At 47.0% G+C, this 17,286-nt stretch overlaps 6 protein-coding genes across 6 annotated transcripts; 3 read left to right on the top strand and 3 right to left on the bottom strand.

Annotated features, from left to right (window-relative positions):
* Nucleotides 1–2,255: 2,255 nt before the first annotated feature.
* Nucleotides 2,256–3,760, top strand: BDV27DRAFT_157118 (uncharacterized protein; the record flags this gene model as incomplete). Its single annotated transcript, XM_032072441.1, has 4 exons — nucleotides 2,256–2,649; nucleotides 2,727–2,949; nucleotides 3,013–3,240; nucleotides 3,529–3,760. 4 exons carry the CDS (start codon nucleotides 2,256–2,258, stop codon nucleotides 3,758–3,760), a joined length of 1,077 nt encoding a protein of 358 aa, XP_031928286.1.
* Nucleotides 3,761–4,497: 737 nt separating this feature from the next.
* Nucleotides 4,498–6,218, bottom strand: BDV27DRAFT_127276 (uncharacterized protein). Its single transcript, XM_032066731.1, has one exon. The coding sequence runs from the start codon at nucleotides 6,028–6,030 to the stop codon at nucleotides 4,765–4,767; it is 1,266 nt and encodes a 421-aa protein (XP_031928285.1). The 5' UTR covers nucleotides 6,031–6,218; the 3' UTR covers nucleotides 4,498–4,764.
* A 1,282-nt stretch (nucleotides 6,219–7,500) lies between these two features.
* Nucleotides 7,501–8,346, top strand: BDV27DRAFT_127275 (uncharacterized protein). The gene has a single exon (XM_032066730.1). It carries the CDS (start codon nucleotides 7,531–7,533, stop codon nucleotides 7,792–7,794), a length of 264 nt encoding a protein of 87 aa, XP_031928284.1. The 5' UTR covers nucleotides 7,501–7,530; the 3' UTR covers nucleotides 7,795–8,346.
* A 2,502-nt stretch (nucleotides 8,347–10,848) lies between these two features.
* Nucleotides 10,849–12,895, top strand: BDV27DRAFT_127272 (aspartate aminotransferase). The gene is made up of 4 exons (XM_032066729.1): nucleotides 10,849–11,480; nucleotides 11,540–11,671; nucleotides 11,729–12,577; nucleotides 12,697–12,895. Exons 1-4 carry the CDS (start codon nucleotides 11,223–11,225, stop codon nucleotides 12,790–12,792), a joined length of 1,335 nt encoding a protein of 444 aa, XP_031928283.1. The 5' UTR covers nucleotides 10,849–11,222; the 3' UTR covers nucleotides 12,793–12,895.
* Nucleotides 12,896–12,956: 61 nt separating this feature from the next.
* Nucleotides 12,957–14,567, bottom strand: BDV27DRAFT_106547 (putative SNARE protein (Ufe1)). The gene is made up of 3 exons (XM_032064410.1): nucleotides 14,203–14,567; nucleotides 13,315–14,081; nucleotides 12,957–13,232 (listed from the first exon to the last, which is right to left on the bottom strand). Exons 1-3 carry the CDS (start codon nucleotides 14,323–14,325, stop codon nucleotides 12,992–12,994), a joined length of 1,131 nt encoding a protein of 376 aa, XP_031928282.1. The 5' UTR covers nucleotides 14,326–14,567; the 3' UTR covers nucleotides 12,957–12,991.
* A 725-nt stretch (nucleotides 14,568–15,292) lies between these two features.
* Nucleotides 15,293–17,281, bottom strand: BDV27DRAFT_127267 (ankyrin repeat-containing domain protein). Its single transcript, XM_032066728.1, has one exon. The coding sequence runs from the start codon at nucleotides 17,150–17,152 to the stop codon at nucleotides 15,524–15,526; it is 1,629 nt and encodes a 542-aa protein (XP_031928281.1). The 5' UTR covers nucleotides 17,153–17,281; the 3' UTR covers nucleotides 15,293–15,523.
* Nucleotides 17,282–17,286: the final 5 nt, after the last annotated feature.

Here is a 17,286-nt window from a genome sequence, read left to right as displayed (position 1 = left end):
GCGGGGTCTCTCAGATCGTAGCTCAGAGGGGAGATCAGGAGTTGACTATTCCAGATTAAGGGGCAGTGTAATGAACGGATGATAGAAACGATGAAAGGCAGGGTGAAGAGTCAAGACGCTTTTGCATATTTCGCATTCTGCCGCGTCAGAGGAACAGGGTCCGTTTCAAAGCACTATGAGCTAGCACCATTAGCGTAGTAGTGTTCATGGATATTTAGAGGTCATAATCAGAAACTCCCCCAGGCCCTGGCTAATACACTTACTATCTTTTTGTGTGGTTTACACCATTCGCATAGTCACACAACGTGATGGAAGCCCTAGCATTAGAGAGTGACAAGTTACTTATTAACAAAAATAATTCGTCTGATAGTGAATCAGCGTCGCCCATAGATTTTACCACCGACACTTAAAGATACTCCGTCTATCAAGAGCAACAACACCTCCATTCTCTTAACTATCGGTTATTACCTGCTGAGCATCTTTGTTTAGACACCAGCGAGGTAGTAAACCATTCTCTCCCCTTCTTTTAGCCTTATTCCTGGCTTCGAGCTGACCATACTTCAGATTCCTTATCTATTACTTGCCTCCGCTTAAATATGTCTTACCAGCTCCTCCTGCTATTTCTCAGGAGTACTAACTGCAGATAAATTTCCTCTTATCCCTTTTACTACTTCTGGCCGGTGCCGCCGCAATCAATATTTATTCTACAGCCGGGGAGCAGTTTACTTGTGAGCTGGAGATAGCTAGTTCCAACCTATCCAGGCTTGCTCTGCAAGCCCTCTAAAGATAGATATCTAACTGCAGCAGCATAAATACTTTTATCTCCAGAATCATATCAGTTAAAGCCCAGTACATGTAAACAATATCCCGCCGATATACACTGTTTCTATCCGACTATTAACTTTACCAGGATTGCCTTCGTTATATTCAGCCCCGAAGCCGCCAAATATATTTGCTGCGCTATATTATATAGCGATCCCATATACAAGGACTGGGCTCAGAGAATTTCGATATACCCTAGAGATTATCTTTGTAATCTTCGGTAAAGATAGTACAAATCCAGCAGTTTATTCTGGTAAGTCAGTTCACAGAATAAATCCAAGAAGCTACCCAAATATTGCTACAAGTACTCTGCAAGAAAGCAGTTTACAATTTACCAGTATCGAGACAGACGATAACTTGTCTAGCGTTGAGAAGCGGTCCTCGGATAGGCTATATCCAGTCGAGAGATTCCTTATCTGCGGCTTATATCATGCTGATCTCGGCATCGATGCGATCAATATTTGGGTCGGCTATTGGAGTAATAGCGATAACACCCTGCGGATTACCCCAGAGGATGGTCAGCGGGACACTAAGTATACTCTAGCTAGACGCTGGGATAAGCCCGGCTTTAAGATTACTTATACTACAAGAAAGACATCTCTACTTAATAAGCAGGACGCCCTGGAGATAGCTAAGTATATTAGTCTGAAATGGCAGGGTATGATACTTGGCAATGATATCTCGGATTTCATAGGGATGCCTGTGGCGGTATGGCGGGGATGTTATAAGATGTTGTTGAGTAGAGCCCAAAGCACGAAAAAGTGCCAATTGGTGTCTTAGTTACGTGGGATGGACTGGCAGGCCTTATTCCTATTCTAGATAATCGGGGTTTATAGATCGATGTGGCTATAACTATAAATGACTTCCATTTTATAGATTTATGGCTTAGTACCTTGTATTTCTTACATACGTTCTCAACAACTGGACTATTGGATTGTTGCATCTCCCAATCCCAAAGACCCTAACCATGGGGATTAGTAACCATGTATCGAAAGCTGGGGTGTCCCAGATGGCAACAAGATACCAGTGACACAAAACTTACTCAGTCAAACAGCTCGAGCAAACTGTCACTATTGAGAAAGTCCAGGAAAGTTGTGTAGGGAAAGGAAGTCCCCCCATACTGTGGCGACAGCATGATCTGTGAGCTGGGAGCTAGGAGGTTCACTGGTCCCTGCTGCGGCGGGCTGGGAATACCTTAATCCACCGCCTGCCACATCATGGCCCATCTTATGCAGCATGGTAGCTACTCGCTCGGCTGCCTTTGCAATATCGGTTGACGACCGCGGAGTGTTTTTCAGACTCAGATAGGTTTTATGAAGCAATTGGATGAGCTCCGTTCGCATATTTTCGGAGGACTGGGCGGTCTTTGGCTCATTGATTAAGTCCAGACATATTACCATTGCAGCAGTGAGGCAGTCAAAAACCCGAGCGAGATGCTCCAAACCACACCCGCTGTCTGTTTCCCCGACTACGAAGAACGTCTTGAAAGAGCTCGCACTGATACTCAAGAACGCACCGAGCAGCATCGACGCAAGCCGAACGGAAGGTCTCGTAGATGTTCGTTAGCCCACGACCTCACTCGACTTGAGGCATTGGCGACGTGGAAGGATAAATGCATTGCACTCTATCTGTTCCCATACCTCAGCAGCTATCTAGCTGATGGAGTATCGAAGACTATAGTCGGTGCAACAAAGCTCGACTGTGTGCCATTACCGCCAAGGTCATTGCAGTGTACGATGCCATTCACCAACTCTCATCCGCCTCGGGATGGCGCTATCTGGAAACGAGTCCTGTGGACGTTGCCATGGATTGGGATTTACGCTGCTGGTGAGTCACTGCACTGCCGGTGATCTTGAATACTCGACTCCATCTATATCCGTTTATTAAAGAAGAAACCTGGACAGAAGTTAATGGAGAGGTCCTTAGTTTGACCAAGCCCCTCTACCATAACCTCTTCCTCGACAAGTTGTCCAGGCCTCTCATTACCTGCTTTTTGCCCTCGATTACTGGGTCTGATCCGAATTCGCGGGTCCAAATGCTCTCATTCATGACAGACCTGGGGTCAGTTTATGGAATCTGGCTATTGGAGAGCTATCGCAACGCTCACTCCTGGACCAGCGTCCTTCTGTCAGTATAAACCGCAAACTCAATATACAATTCCAGAGCTGACCCATAGGGACCATGCAAAAGCCCCTTGACAGCAGGTACGGCATTCCAACTGAAGGGGATATGGATGATTGCTCCATTCTATTACACCCTGGAGTACTTGATCACGCCTCTATCCACTCTGCTTTCAGGCAGCAGCAGCAAGGAGATCGATGCTGTCACCACCGAATCCCTGGTCCTGTCGACCCTGGCTGGATATTACTCGACCATCTTTGCCAATTTCTTTGCACCAAGTCTTCGATCACGTCAATGGTATAATGCAGTGTGGCAAATCTTCCCAGTGACAATACCCCTCCTTCAGGTCCCCTTCTCGCTTGCGAGGCGCTGACTCTCGCCGCCTTCATCACCCAAAGATAAGATAGACAAAAAGCAACAGCAAAGAAAAAGCAGAATATCCGCTCCGCATACGGGACTTTCGCTCTAATCTCAGTTCTCACATTCATTTAAGGCCGACTTACAGCTCCACCGGGTGTCTCCAGAAGGAGACTTTTCTTTCCGGGTCTAAAGGATCATTCGGTCCCTGTTACTTACTTCTTTCAGTGACGGAATCGCAAGCTTTTTGCAGTACGATGACCTACTCTCCATGGCCAGGGCGTATGTTTGGCTTGGACTACGTTTCCGTGAGCTAAAGCAAGCAGGGGCCCGGTTTTCCTGGACTCGAGCCGCCGGGGCTTTTGTTGCGTCTGTATTGGCTCTAGGACCTGGGGCAACGTTTGCTCTGGTATGGGAGTGGCGCGAAGAGCTCTTGCACCAGGTGGCTGAGGAGCTCTGATCCATCCTCAGACTCACGTGTAACCCTCGCTGATCCTACCCCATAGGGCGGGGGTTTGATATGTAGTATATGCTAGGATAGAGGTTTCTTTTGCTTAAGTACGACAGAGGGCGGTGGTATGTACTGTATACTAGGTTTAGGGCTTCTGCCCTATAATAGACGGGAATTGTCACTACAGTTTATACCAGGTTCTTTTTTTTTAGATACTGCAAGTTTATTCCGATATACCTCTGTTCGAAGGGAAAGGCTCAGTCAAACCAGGCTATCCGGTTGTACTAGTGGTTGTCGCCCTCAAGGTTTGACCCCCATTAAGTAATAAGGAGTACGCAGGATCCATTGGGGTACTTCACTGTAAGAATATTCTTCTGCCATATAAGTATATTAGCTATGATTATATGCATTTTGGTTCCACTACTTGTGCTGTGACCTGATAGATAGAACTTCACGAGCACTCCTAAAATGTCGTTCAAATTCAACTACACTTGTTAATAAGGGACCGTATGAACACACATGGTCATAGTTGTTAGTTATCATTTCTTAGCCTAGAAGCACAAGCAGAAAAATTATCTATTACCACAAAGATATTCTTGAAAGCTTTCTAGCACGTTGTGAGGAAAGACATTGGAAGAGGCGAGTTATATATCATCCATACAATTAAGCCTATCCTCTACTCATGATCAGTCTTCATTCACATATTTCCTCCATATTAACTGTCTTTAGTTTTGAATACCGATGGAAAACATTGTAGAAAGCATTGATTGGAGATTCTGCTTCGACCGTTTTTTACATCAATTGGCCACATCCTGTGGACTAGGGCTCAGCTTCTCATATACTACATATAGATACATGACTATTATATCATTAATACAGTAAATCCACTCAATAGAGTAACTTTGAGAAACACAGATCAGTAAAACATCCAATCAACAGCAGTTGCAGAACTTTTCTGGCAGTCAATTTCCTTGGTAAATAAATTGCCATTGCCAGTACAACTGGAACGGTTCTTAATCACTTGAGTCTGGGCAAACAACAGGATTGCATGTTTCGGTGCTGGTGGAATCGACAAATTTGGCGATCTTGGCATGGAAGACAAGTGAGTATGGCCCGCCATTACTGCATGTGTAACTGCTTGACCAGCCACTACCTGAAGCAGGTGTTAAACAACCAGAGTTCTTTGTAAATTTGCCAGGGACGCAAGCATCCCCGGTTTTTGGAGGGGTTGTATGTTGGAGTTGAGCGCCTCCACAAATCACATCAGCATGTCCTTCAATGACTCCATAATCGGGCCCGACTTTGTAGACCCAGCTGACAGTGTTGCCGCTAATGGTGACGTCCACAGTGCCGATAACTGTAGTTTGGCCCAGTACCAGATCAGCGGAGAAGCTACTCGTCACACCCGTGAAATACCAGCCCCAGTGCCCACACCCAAGGTCAGTAAGAGACTTGCTCGACCGGGCGTACGCGCTGCCGACAGCGCAGGGCTTCTTAGACGTCGCGGGTGGAGGGCAGCAGCACTGTGTCTGGCAGGTAGTTGTGTCCTGACACGAGAACGCGATTGGAATATATTGGAAGAAGCTGCCCGTCCCAGTTAGAGTACCTCCCGTAATTGAGCATGTAGCCGAGGCAATGTCCACATTCAATGCAAGGTTCATATTGGCGTGACATAAATCAGAAGGAGGCGGAGAGATTTGTGATTCGAGGTAGCTGAAGGGTACAAAACACTCAACAGTGGATGCCGTTGGCTGGTCGCACCATTCCGCATGGTTATGGGTAATATCGTATAGCCCAGGAGGGCCAGAAATTGGACCGTCGTCAATAGCAAGGTGGTAGTTAGTGAGAGGCTGTTCCACATTATTGTTATCAAAGATCGGACCGGCCGAAACCTTCAAGCAATCCTCAGTCGATGTACTCAATGCGGGGAAGGTATTGCATTTAACAATCTCGAACTTTGCGGTAGACGAGTCCAATTTGTCCGTGTTAGGATCGAAACCATTCCCACACTGTATGGGTCCCGTTCCCGGAGAAACAGTTGTCACCTTAGTTGTAACTTGTTTCTCACAACACTGAATTGAGGTAGGGCAAGCTGCATCACGGGTAAACAGACCCCGGCGGGATGTTCGCTTAGTAGGGGGAGCTCCTGGGATCGGGAAGCCACCAGCGGCACAGCACTGTACTGCATCACCACCTGCAGTACAGGTATCAAGCCCAGAGACTGTAACAGCAGCAAAAAAGAATGAAAGGTTTGTAATCAGAAGAAATTTGAAGCCCATCTTGTTGAATGCACTTGAGATGGATGTTATAGGACACTAGAGAAGAAAGATTCGGAAGGTAAGTCCCAATCATTGAGCTGCTGGAAGGTAGTAAGAGGGGAATTATATATGTTGCCGTTAACAGGTGTTTTGCAATGATGAGCCACTGATACTCCAATAAAAATACAGATAAAGCTGCAATATCACGCCACATGTGGCTTCATGATCTCACGACTCAAGGCCCGTAGTAAACAGCTTGGGAAGAAAACCTAAACTTGCTATGCCTTGACTAGAGACAGGCAGCCACTGGTGTTACTATACTATGGAAATGGATAGATAGCTAGGGTCTTATGACCGGAAAAGTTAAAACCTGGAGTAGAGGTTGCTCTCTGGCCATGGACGAAGTGAGCGGAATGGGCCCAGCCCTCCTGTAGATGGGGTGTTCGGCCTGGCTAGATATCATTTTTCTTTCTGAGATGTGTTAGCCTAGATAGGCCTGTAACCAGATAAATAGCGCTAGGCTTTATACAAAGCTTATTTTAAGGCTTAATCAACACTTGCAGGAGCTTTATTGCTTCTAACCTCTTTAGATACATAAAGGCCTTTCAACGAGAAAATATCATTTCACTAGGTAATAAGGTAGTCCTACTCACGGATACTATATGCTCCGTGCAATATTGCTAACAGCAAGAACTCTGTACATAGAACAGGTGGGAGGTATAGGGTTGGCTTAGTTGTTGTGGGTTTATTCGATGTGGTTAGATAACGACATGAGATTTGCTTGATTGAATGTAAATTTTCGACTATTGTATGGCGTCTGATCTAGGCGCATGAAACAAAGGTCTGGAAGGACAGATTATTAGGTTCACACTCCTTGGGGCAACATTTAATCCGGAAGTGGTACAGTGGATTAAGTTGTTGTGGGACCGTTTGCGGATGCCTCTCCCGTGGGAGCTATGTCACTCTAGATCGAACTATAGTCTAACAGAACAAGTTCAGTGAATCTAGCATAGGACTAAATCCAAATCACCCGATTGTATGCAGTTATGGTAACGGGGTGGCAAAAGGTGGCGATATCGTACATCGCGGCTTACTTTGCTGTTTATGCCAACCGATTGCACCTAGATTATCTTTCTGTTTATAAGGGCTACTAGGGTCAGTATTATATATTTGAAATATTATATCTTTAAATGGATGGAAAATAAGATAATTCTCCAAAGAGCTTCGGCGGCACAGCTCAAGCCCAAACTCTCACGGAACAACTTGAAAAAATGTCTATCTCCTTTGAAGCCCGTAACCTAGGAGCAAAACGAGATACCAGTGTGCTGGGAAGGTGTTACAGGGGATCGCTGAACGATCATGGATTATTGACGCCATAAAGTCAACCTGGGAGCGCAATTCCGTGGTGCGATTTCCCGGATGGGACAACTGTCTGTCGATAGATCGAGTGCACATTCAAATCGCCTACGCACATCCACACACAAAGGGTCTTGGAAATTAGCTGGATGGGGGCCCAATGAAATGGTGGTAAATTTTAACTTTTCTACATGGGGTACTGCCTGCCAGTCCAAAAGAGAATACTGTATCAAGACAATAGCTGTGCACGAGTTCGGTCATTTTCTTGGTTTCTCTCACGGGAATAATCGACCAGATACACCACGCAGCGTCTGCACCGAAGAACCACAAGGAAATCATTGGAGATTTCATTGTGACAGTGTGGGACCTTCCCTCCGTGATGAACTACTGCAAACCCACTGGAGCGGAGATAATAGCACTTGTTACTGAAGTTGAACAAATAGTTTGTAATATCCTTAACTCATTTCCCCAAGGTGTATACACATCTCCAAACTAACTTGTTTGGAAATCAAAAAACAGTAATTCGCTCTGTACTCGACAATCTGCCGTGGCATGTTGAGAGAATAAGTGGATATATGGGGTGTCTGGAAGGCTTGGAGTTTGATGGACTGGACACGCTGATCTCCTTCATACATATCGTGAGAAACACGAGCCTGCGTTTGCAAAGATGCCTTTGCCAGAGTTTGACGAGATAATAGAGTGGATGATGCAGAGACTTCTTTCAATCGACCAGGAGCGTCTTACAGTGAATATGGACAAGTTCAAGGCAAGGGACAACAACCAGGAAGGCGGAACCTCTGGATTGAGCTATCACGGAGAGATCCTGCAGCGATGAAGGATGCGCAGCAAATTCTCCAGCAACTATATGAAGCACGAGATGTGATACATAGAACGTTGCAGCAGACAGGTTACTCGTACAGGGTTAGAGTGGATGAGCTGCTTGATATTTCAGAAAGGCTCGAGACAGCAAGCGGCTGAATCTAATGATATTGATCTGGTCAGTTGCCAGGGTTATTTGGATGGTGGCAGTTTCGATACCTTGAACTTAACCCAGCCAGATCTGGGGCAGATAGCGTGTGCAAAACTACCTTAGGTTCTTCGCGCATTTTTTCGGACCCTATATTCCAATGTAATCATATCCTCTGATACCATTTCTACGTGTTAATTCCAGTGGTGGTGGGGCAGCGAAAGCAAAATGTTGGCCAGAGTTCGGTTGGAGGCACGACCAAATGCCTAAGGTATTTTGGTCGAGTGGCAGCACGCCTGATACAAAATAATGTTTAGGAATTCGCCATCAGCCAGGTACTATACGGAGTATATAAAGGTCTTTCCTAATTAAAGTCTTAACTGTCAATCATTTCCACTCTTACTTAGTTTTACCTGGGCTTGGAAATTTAAATATCCATGTTCTTGGGTAGTCGAAATATATCAGTAGCTTTTCAATTTGATTCGAAGTTCTAAATTAAATGGTTTATTTGTATTTGAATTGCATGAGACTAGGCATTGTACAGGCACGGTTTATCTATGCATTCCAAGGTCATGATCGGCACTATCTCGAAAATTCATCTATGACAGTCCTGTTAATACAAATCCAATCACAATTCACACCTTAATAGGAAAGAAAAATCCAAGAAATACTTTCATCTGGAGTAGACAAGCGCCACAAGTCCCGCCTTACTCGTACACAAACCATCCAAATCAAAATCCCCACAATCTTAATGCCGTGCGGGGGTAAATGGCAGAAACTAGTGTGTACTTTCTCGCGCGGTATAAGAAATGACGAGTGTCGGTGGTACATTCTCTCCAAACCTCGCAATACGTACAAGGAGAATTGACTACGTAACTGCTGAACCAAGAGATCCTATTAACTTCGTATACAAGCATATCAAGAGCACCTGAGGTGTTAAGAGGGCCAAGGCAGCTTTCTTTCGCAGTCGGCGACTGAATCTTAACGCCGCATAACCAATCCCAATAAATCTTTTCTAGAAGCTGAGCTCTTACGTCAGGTAACTTAACTTGGTTTCCTCTTACGTAGAAGAATAGAAGCACGCGATATACGAGGGATTCATTCCAAACATCGACGTCGTCTAGAAGCCGACGAGCCGTTTTCTTCGGTCATTTGACCATCCTATCAGCTAACCCGTAGCCGTAGATTCCGAACAGCCCTAAAGCTGAGGCTCCATACATTACTCACGTCCAAGAACCATATGACTAAACGGAGGGTGATCAGCCCTGGCGGGTGACTTAGGCACCGCGATCTAGATCCTCGTCTCGAGGGATTTAATGGTTCAGCCCGATAGTGTAAGTATATAGTTACATAACAATAACCATTCAACAGTAAATAGTAAAAAGTTAAGTATACAGAATGACCTAAGAGTCGCATTGAGATTGAAATTCGACCAGGATAATTACCACAAACACCGCCATCGTCATTGATAATGTGGGTTCAACGGGCAAGACCCATAAATCCTCATAAGACCCAGATTAACCCCTATCTATATCAGATCATACTATATCGTACCATACCGGTGAACCACGAGCATACCCCACAAGGTACACACATATAGCAAAATTAACCCTTCCACGGAGAACTAAGAAAACAAAACCACCAAAAAAAAAAGAAAAGAAAAGAAAAGGCCAAGAACTGAGGTAGGCAGCTGTGTCCTGGAAAAGGGAAAGCTGTCGCGACGATAATTACCCGGTCGATATGCACCCGGATTTAGTCCGAGTCATTTTCTGGAGTTGCGTTATTTTTGTCATCGGGTTTCATTTAACCGGGGGAGGAAAAGTCACGGGGACGGCTGGCGCCGGATGAGGGCTTTAGACCATTGAAGGGGAAAGGCTTTTTGTTTTAGGGCCGAGGTGGTTGGTCGAAGACAAATTACGGGGTAGAAGGCCGGAGATCCATGTAATTGTAGTATATCTTTTGTCACGTCAATCGCCGATTGAAGACCATTTTATTTACAATGTGGAAATTGACTGATTTTATATTTATGGTATAATAATAGTAATTATAGTAATTCGCTAGTAGTAGAATTTCTAGAAAACACAATGCCCATTGTGCGGAGGAGTGGGGGAAAAACCAAATTATCTGGATCGAGTAAATAATTCCATTGCTGAATGCAGGAGCTGTCAGTGATGCCAATTTTTTCCCCGCATTTGATTTGATCGTCTGTTGTGTGTATCGAATTTACAGACAGGTCGGTCAGGTAAATTTATCCTTTTCAAGTCAACCGGATTTCATCCCCAGGGGTCAATTTTTTTCCTTGCCAAAAGTCAGAGAAGAATTGAGATTGTTTTTGTATCGTTAGATAGTAAAAGAACTCGTGATTGGAATGCCGACATGTGAATGTCGTCATGGTCGGTAACCTTCGAATCCGATTGTTCCTCGGCTGTCCAAAGAAAAAAAGCCATTCCCTCAGTCTTGTGGCATATATAAATTAAAGGAGATCGAACATCGTACGGTTTTCTGAAAGATGAACTGTTCTCTCTCTCTTTTGGATTTCGGTGTATCATTACTTTGATATCCTGCATTTGGGAAATATTTTACTATACCCTGTACTATACGCGATTACTTTCCCTATACGAGATTTATTACCAGATTACTATTATTATATGAGTTATATTTCCCCTCATTATTAGGTAACTGTTCTCCTCAATACCCCAACTTTTCTATTTTATTTTAATTCCTTAATTTGCCTCTGACGAATTCCTTTGGTGCCGTCGGGATTCCAGTCTCACCAAGAATTTATTTGCCCCGGTGAACGCAAGCAGCAAGCCGTGACCTCAGGTGGTGTGACCGGTTATTTTGTTTGATCAATTGGTTTCTTTTTGCCCTTTAAAGCCCCGTCGTCATCATGTCGCCTCCGTCCACCTCAGTTTCTTCTTCTTCCACCACCGCTCGTAATCGTCTCGCGTCACTCTCCGCTCAAGTCATGGGTTCTGCCAGCCCTTCCGTATTTTCCACGTCTGTGGTCCCTGCCGCCCCCGAGGATCCGCTCTTTGGTCTGGCGCAGGCCTTCCGCAATGACCCTTCTGATAAGAAAGTCGATCTGGTTATCGGCGCCTATCGTGATAACAACGCAAAGCCTTGGATCCTCCCCGTCGTGAAAAAGGTATTGTGGTGGAATCGCGCAGTGAGACGACGAGAACCAATTGAGCTAACCCCCATCAGGCCGGTGATCTGATTCGCAATGATCCCTCCGTTAACAACGAATACCTCCCCATCAAGGGTCTCCCTGAATTCACCTCGGCCGCCCAGAAAGTGATTTTGGGATCTGACAGCCCCGCGATCCGCGAACAAAGAGTACGCTGCACCCCGGTCCTTCGCTGGTCCCACATTCTCTTCTAACAGGTCAATTAGGTGGCCACTTTCCAAACGATCTCTGGCACAGGAGCCGTCCATCTCGGTGCCCTCTTCCTTGCCAAGTTCCACCCCGCGAACCCCAAGCCCACCATCTACCTCTCCAACCCAACCTGGGCCAACCACAACCAAATCTTCACCAATGTCGGCCTCTCCCTCGCGACCTACCCCTACTTCGACGCGAAGACGAAGGGCCTCAACTTCGACGGCATGCTGAACGGCATCCGTGAGGCCCCCGCCGGCTCCGTCATCCTCCTCCACGCCTGTGCTCACAACCCGACTGGTGTCGACCTCACTCAAGACCAATGGAAACAGCTCGCCGTCGTCATGCGCGAGCGCCGCCACTTCCCCTTCTTCGATACCGCATACCAGGGGTTCGCCTCGGGCGACCTGAACCGGGACGCCTGGGCGGTGCGATACTTCATCGAGCAGGGCTTCGAGCTGTGTGTCGCGCAGTCCTTCGCGAAGAACTTCGGTCTGTACGGTCAGCGCGCGGGCGCGTTCCATTTCGTCTCGGCGCCCGGCGTGGCTGCCAAGAACGATATCGCCAATGTCGCCAGTCAGCTGGCCATCCTGCAGCGGTCGGAGATTTCGAATCCCCCGGCATACGGTGCGCAAATCGCCAGCCGTGTTCTGAATGACGCCACCTTGTTCGCTGAGTGGGAAGAGGACCTCCGGACGATGAGTGGGCGCATTGCGGAGATGCGCAAGGGTCTGCGTGAGCGTCTAGAGGCGAAGGGCACACCTGGCACATGGAACCATGTGACGGATCAAATCGGCATGTTCAGTTTCACAGGCTTGACTGAAGCACAAGTCAAGTTGTTGCGGGAGAAGTGGCACATCTATATGGTAAGTTCACCGCTACTCATCCTCGGTGCCTCCGATGATTGGGCCGGGTATCCGGTCGGCATTTATGTCGGGTCTCGGAGTCGGGCCACCAGGCACGATCAAGCTAACCGTCATTGCAGACCAAGAACGGACGAATCTCGATGGCCGGCCTCAACACACATAACATCGACTACTTCGCAGAGGCAGTCGACAGTGTCGTCCGGGAGACATCATAAAATTCATTTCCCTGTACCTTATTTCATTGATGCCATGTCCACTTTGTTCGTCATTCAGATAGCGGTTATATATCCCTTAAATATAGATCAAGTATCTGCATCACTCGTGAGAATTAATAATGTAGTATAAGTACAGTATGGGAAATGACACCCCCATCAGGCAACCATCTTCATCCCCACTCCCCAGATTAGAATAGATCTAGAAGATAAGATCCCAAACAATCAACGAGGTACACAACCCAACCGTCCCCCAGAACACCGCCTGCGCCGCACTCCGCCGCTCACTCGCTCTCTTTAATTCCTTATTCCCGCGCCCGATATTCGTCTGCGTCGACGCCGCATCCGTGACGAGTTGACTAATATACTCCTCCTGTGTACCAAGATGCGACACCAGCGTCTGCTGCAGCGACGAGATCTCCAAAAGCGACTTCTCCGCATTCCTACTCAACGTTAGCCCAGTTCCACCTCCACAAAACCAACACCTAAAAACACATGGCTGGAGAAAGTGGTGGAGAAACATACTGAACCTTACTCAAGGTATCCTCATAATACCTAACCATGGCATCATTCTCGGCCTCAAAGAGCTGCAACTGCTCCGCCGACAGCTCCTCCTCAATGGCCCTCACCTCACTCTCATCCATCCCAGCCCCTTTCAAACCTACCGTATCATCCACCCCAAACGCACCCCCCGCACCACTGTTAGCACCATTATCCCCAACAGCAGAAATACGAGTATTCGAACCCCCAGAACCACCCTTAAAAAGTACACTCCTCTCCCTCTCACTAACCCTCTCAATCCTCCTCTCCACCAACCCCCTCTGCAAAGACACCACATCCTCCAACCCCCTCCTCAAAAACCAAATCACACTCCCCCTAACAACCTGCAAAACCCTCACCCCTTCTTCTTCCCTAACCTGCTCCTCACTCTTTCCCTCCTCACTGTCGCCATCGCCAAGCGCCCCAGACCCGGAAGCCCATTTCGCAAGGACCCGTCCCGCGACCGACCGCCCGTACTTCTTCCGAAGGATACTCGTCGCCGTCTCGTGCCGGAGAGTCTCCGCGCTGGATAGTGTTGAGATGGAGTTACTTAGATCATGGAGAACGAGGGAGGTGGAGGTATCGATTTGGTCGCGGTCGGTGTCGCTTAGTGGGGACGCTGCTTCTTCTTCTCCCGACTTTGCGTTTCTGAGTTTGGGGGACGAGGGCTTGTGGCGGGGGGCTTTGGTTAAGGAGAGATATTGGGGGCGAATTTTTTGGAGGTAGGTTGTTAGGTTTGTTATGTGTTTGTTCTGTTGTGGTGTTATTCTCTTGTTAGTTGTTTGCGTTGTGGGTTGAGTTTGTTTCGGGATTTGAATTAGACATTGGAAATGGGAATTGCATTGATTGAATCCGGCGAGGAAGTATACGTACAATGCGGTAAGCTTCCTTAAGGAATTCATCAGCTGGTGAGGCCTTATTGTAAGTTTTTATTGGGATAGGCGGGGATTGGCGTTCTAGGAGGATTGCGTTGAGGGTTGGTGTCAGGTCGGTCATTTTCCTCTTTCCCTTCTCTTCCTCTTCTCTCTCTGCTCTCTTTGCTTTTTTCTTTTTTCTTTTTGGGTCGGGGGTTTAGTGGAGGTGGAGGTTGTTTTGCGGCCTGAGTTGGACAATTGATTATGGAGTCCGAGTTGGAGATGGTGTTGTTGTATGTAGAGTAGATAGCTGGCCGGTTGTTATCTGGGTCCCGTGATTTCAGGGCTAAGTATGTATTTATGGTATTAGTTATACATTGCTTAGTTATCCGTACACCTGTAATCGATCAATTAATCCAATATAATTAATACTCTCTATTTAATCTTATAAACAGTAGTACATTATTATAGACCTATAAGGTTCTGTATAAAGGATGATTGGAAGATCTAGGCTATAGGATTTAAATAACCTTTAAGCCTATTATGGAGGGCGCAAATTAAGGGCAAACTGGCTCTAGGCATACCGTTTACAGCAAGCCAACGTGACTTTTAACGTCCGCAGCTCTGGCACTGGCTCTGCCAGTTCTTCCACCTTCTCTTTCTTGAATTTCTTCTTCTTACCTTTCGTCTCCTTACATTTGATCCTGTTGTAGGGAGCACTGATTCCCCGACCAACTCCTCAGCTTGTGTCCTTCGAATACCACAACCACAAGTTTATATCTTTCCCCATACTCCCGATAACCTGTATCGCGGGAGAAACAAACCCCGGTGTTACTACCTGAAGTCCAGTCCTCGCCCCATTCGAAGCTGAGCGTTGAGCTTCAAGGTTCTGCAGGAACCTCGAGGTTGACGGCCACTTCTGCAGCACCCTCTTCAGCAACATCCTCCTCAGGGGTGACCTGTCTAGACAGTACCTCAAAGGAGATTCTCATAACCCCATTCTCATCACGGCTTTGTCAAGAACAGGATGGGTCTTTGCAAACAACATGATAGAACTCTTCGTGTTGAGAGGATGTTTTTGTTGAATGAGATATCTATCTAAGTTCACACATGTCTTCGTGAACAGCCGGGCAATCACGAAAGACTGCATTTCCTGCGACAATTTTTGGTTTCTCGCTACTTGTGGAAACAAGCACCAAGCTGGCACATTATTATGATCATGTTCGAAGCACAGATCTGAGAGACAGCCTGAACTTTACGACTGGGAGGCTCCGTATGGAATTCAATGATGCAACTGTCTCCATGCATCGGGGTGATGGCTAGTAAGTACTAGTAATAACTCATTCACGCAGTACCCATTTATGAGAACTGTCCAGACATTGAACACCAGTCCCAGAGCACTCCAAACAGATATCAAAATCGTCACTATTGCAAATTGTGCAATGGTAATAAGCGCTGCCATCCGAAATCCGTCGAGTGCAAACATCACAGTACCTTGACAGCTTACCGGACTTGACTGGGCTGCCTTTCACACTGAGGTCCGTGTGACGGATTTGAGTGCCCCTTTTCTCAGCGTACTGGAGTACTAGCTCAATGACTCCAGTGTTCCCGCTCTTTATTGCCCACCAATCTAAGGTCCGACCCAAGCCGTCCTTGGCGTTGATGTCGACGTCTTCGAAAGCAAGCAAACGCTCTACAGCATTCTCGTGCCCGTTTCTTGCCGCCGCAAACAGCGGTGTTGTGTTGTAACGGTCTTTAGAATTCACCACGAGCTTATGGGAAAGCAGTAGTTGCACCACTTCGCCATGTCCAAACGCGGCAGCATGGAAGAGTGGCGTGCGACCAATGTTATCTTCAGCATTGATGTCAATTTTTGGATTGTCGAGAAGCAGCTTTACCACTCCATCATGTCCTTCATGTGAGGCAGAGATTAATGGTGTCCATCCTTCATTGTTTGCAGTCGTTATGTCAGCTCCATTGTCCAGGAGCAGCTGCGCCACCTCGACATGCCCACGGCCTGAGGCCATGTTTAGTGGCGTCGATCCATATGAGCTTGTGCAGTTAGTTTCAGCTCCGCTGTCAATCAGCAGCTTAACCACATCTATGTGGCCTTTTTGAGAAGACACATGTAATGCTGTCAGTCGACTCCCGTCTGCAGCGCCCACGTCTGCATCATTCTCAAGTAAGAGTTTAACTACTCTGGCATGGCCGTTCAAGGAGGCTGTGTATAACGACAGTCCGCTGCTTTCGTCACTTTTGCCATTATCGTCGTTTTTGCTGTTATCGTCGTTGTCGTCATTATTCTCGTTGTCATCGTTGTCATCGTCACTATCGTCACTATCGTCGTCAGTTTGTTGTGAGGCTGTTGGTGTCCTTGAGTCAACAATTTCCCGATCTGTCATGTTTACACCCCGTGTACTGTCTGCGAAGTGGAACTCATCGTACTGAACGCTGCCCAGAGCGCGGCGCAGGTCAGAAGCGGGCAGAAGCATCTTGAACATGGCTTCTCGCAACTTGGCTTGAGCGAAGGCAATGACACACAGTGTGAATGGCACCTCAACCCTCCGTTGCCTGTAGTTAGATTCAATGATGCTGGGTAAAACTGCTTGGAAATCGAAAAAGTATGACATCTCAGGTTCAATCCGACCGTCAGCAAATTCTTCTGCTGGAAACGTGACCGTATTGACCGTTAAGTTTACAATTGCTGATGGCAGTTGATCCAGCGGCTTGAGGGGATTCGGCGGCTCACTGACAGAAGAGTCTATTTGCACTCCATCTTCCGCGGAATGAGCAAGCCAGCCACGGAGTATCCGCGAAGGCAAGGAAGAATACTCCAAACAAAGGATGCTGACAACCAACACAAACGCGCTCTTGTCACCGCAAACCCCACGAAGGTCTTTATCGAGGCGGTACCATTCCGCGCTTGTTCTGCGAGAGAAAGGAATCATGATTGGCAGGTTGCCCTTCATGACAATGTTATCATCAGCACTGACCGACTCGATCGACTCGCCGAGGCTTTGGCCGCCTGGGAGCTTCTTTATGACCTTGGCGGCCGCCGATATAGCAGTAGATAAACTTCCTGCACATGATAGATTTTCCCGAA

The sequence above is a fragment of the Aspergillus caelatus genome (genome assembly GCF_009193585.1).
Source record: "Aspergillus caelatus strain CBS 763.97 unplaced genomic scaffold BDV27scaffold_73, whole genome shotgun sequence".
In the NCBI taxonomy this organism is placed as follows: Eukaryota; Fungi; Ascomycota; class Eurotiomycetes; order Eurotiales; family Aspergillaceae; genus Aspergillus; species Aspergillus caelatus.
This window is presented reverse-complemented; position numbering and strand designations above follow the sequence as displayed.

Coding starts and splice junctions, on each gene's coding strand:
- BDV27DRAFT_127276 (XM_032066731.1), bottom strand. CDS start 6,030: ATGGGCTTCAAATTTCTTCTGATTACAAACCTTTCATTCTTTTTTGCT.
- BDV27DRAFT_127275 (XM_032066730.1), top strand. CDS start 7,531: ATGGTGGTAAATTTTAACTTTTCTACATGGGGTACTGCCTGCCAGTCC.
- BDV27DRAFT_127267 (XM_032066728.1), bottom strand. CDS start 17,152: ATGAAGGGCAACCTGCCAATCATGATTCCTTTCTCTCGCAGAACAAGC.
- BDV27DRAFT_127272 (XM_032066729.1), top strand. CDS start 11,223: ATGTCGCCTCCGTCCACCTCAGTTTCTTCTTCTTCCACCACCGCTCGT. Junction 11,672..11,728: donor CCGCGATCCGCGAACAAAGA/GTACGCTGCACC, acceptor CAGGTCAATTAG/GTGGCCACTTTCCAAACGAT. Junction 12,578..12,696: donor AGAAGTGGCACATCTATATG/GTAAGTTCACCG, acceptor CCGTCATTGCAG/ACCAAGAACGGACGAATCTC.
- BDV27DRAFT_106547 (XM_032064410.1), bottom strand. CDS start 14,325: ATGACCGACCTGACACCAACCCTCAACGCAATCCTCCTAGAACGCCAA. Junction 14,082..14,202: donor TTAAGGAAGCTTACCGCATT/GTACGTATACTT, acceptor ACACCACAACAG/AACAAACACATAACAAACCT. Junction 13,233..13,314: donor GATACCTTGAGTAAGGTTCA/GTATGTTTCTCC, acceptor AACGTTGAGTAG/GAATGCGGAGAAGTCGCTTT.